At 28.6% G+C, this 1,796-nt stretch overlaps 1 protein-coding gene across 1 annotated transcript; it reads left to right on the forward strand.

The window, feature by feature from the left end:
• Positions 1–254: 254 nt before the first annotated feature.
• On the forward strand, positions 255–1,779 carry Tsp_12545a (conserved hypothetical protein; the record flags this gene model as incomplete). Its single annotated transcript, XM_003366954.1, has 4 exons — positions 255–297; positions 345–435; positions 484–709; positions 1,653–1,779. Coding segments are annotated over exons 1-4 (487 nt in total), but the record flags the coding sequence as incomplete, so codon positions are not given.
• Positions 1,780–1,796: the final 17 nt, after the last annotated feature.

Below are 1,796 nucleotides of genomic sequence, written 5' to 3' on the forward strand. Positions count from 1 at the left end.
TTTGAATTTCAAGCCGCATACATTTCAAAAGATCAAAAGTCTATCATTTTAATTATAATATTTTAACATCAACTATAAAGTTAGCAACAATTAAATGATAACCAATTAATTATAACATTATATTGAGAAAGTACTTGATTATCTCAATGTAGGCTTTGGAATTACTATTTATCTACAGTCTACTGTCATTGTTTGATTGTCTTTATTTCGGATAAATTTTATGTAAGAATTTGAAATTGTTAAAAATTTAAGTGATGGGAAATATTTCTATTCATGATATTGAAAATGCTATTCACGGTATGTTTGTGATGATTGTCATATAAATTGCAAATGACTAATTTAAGATGTTATCTTGGATTCAAATCCAAATACGCTAACCACAAGAGAAGTTCGAATCCAGCTTGAAAAGCAGTTTGACGAAAATTTGCATGACAAGTGAGCTACGGAAGTAAAGTATAAAAATAAAAATATGTTTTGCATTAGGCGAGTAATCATTGACGAAATAACCATGAGAATGTTGGTGAAAAAGTTAAAACCGATTGAAGAATTGGATTTAATAAATGAACAAAAAGGAATTGGATCCAAAATTGCGTCAACTTCAGAATCAAGCGACTCATCGGATGATGAATCTTCTGTTGTCCAGTGTTTCAACGAAGATGATTATAGTGATGACTCTTCAGACATAAGTATCTTTGATATCTTTTCTGAGGTAAACAGAAATAATGTACATAAGTCAGTTTCCTATAGATTTTTTAAAAATTAGTAGCATGGGATTTCCATTTCTTTTAAAATCTGAAAGCGCACTACTCATTTAATTGCATAATATATGTTGAATGAATGAAAATATTTATAACTTTTTACGCATTAGAACGTTTTCACTTAATGCAGTTTCATTGTTGCAATACTAATATTTTATATGAAAAGACATTTTTGTTATGACAATATATTAACATGATTACTCATATATTATGTGTAAGGTAAACAAAATTAGGGTTCAGAAGTAGGTAAAGAGAAATAGCTAAACGTTTAATTGCATTTCTTAATAAATTTTAGTATTTTTAATTTTTGAAAATGTTTTTATTTGGTAATGAATGACAACTTTGTTTTGATGCGAATTTATAGTTATGAGAGTTTATAGTCTTCATGGTTCTTAGAGACTTTGTAAATAAATGATTCAGTTATTTTTGTTGGATGGTTTTGAATTACGTACAGAATAAATTTATGAAGTAATAAAGTTTTAGAAAAACGCTAAATATCCATTTGCTTTGCATTCAAAATGTTGATGTTGGTTACTGTAGAACACGTTACCGTATACACATTTCAGGAACAAATTGAAATACTTTAGTGGAAAAATATTTTAAATTCTGAATTATATTTGACGTAATAGAAATATTAAAATGACATCTTTTTAATTAGTGCTCGTAAAATGCCACATGTGAAATAATAGGAAATTTATTAATGGTGAACTTTTTGTTGTCACTAAGAAGGAAAATGCGTTGCATTTTATTTAATATGCTTTGAAGGTGATATGACTTGATTTTTGTATTTTATGTAATTAATACCTTATAACAGCATTTATGAGAAAATTTTCAGTTTTGTTAAAATCATTTTGAATAACTATACACAGTTGTTGAACTGAGTTGTTCTGGTAGGATGAAAAAGAGGGAAATGATGCGGTGCCTTCATCATCGAACTCAAATCTGTCTCCCCCGGGACAGAAAATTCTGAGTTGGAAGATGAATGTTGGCACGAGGCTTCATTTGGAAGAACTCGGCTGTCGTCAGAGAAGCAACAAA

This window comes from Trichinella spiralis (assembly GCF_000181795.1).
Source record: "Trichinella spiralis strain ISS 195 chromosome Unknown Scfld5123, whole genome shotgun sequence".
Classification (NCBI taxonomy): Eukaryota; Metazoa; Nematoda; class Enoplea; order Trichinellida; family Trichinellidae; genus Trichinella; species Trichinella spiralis.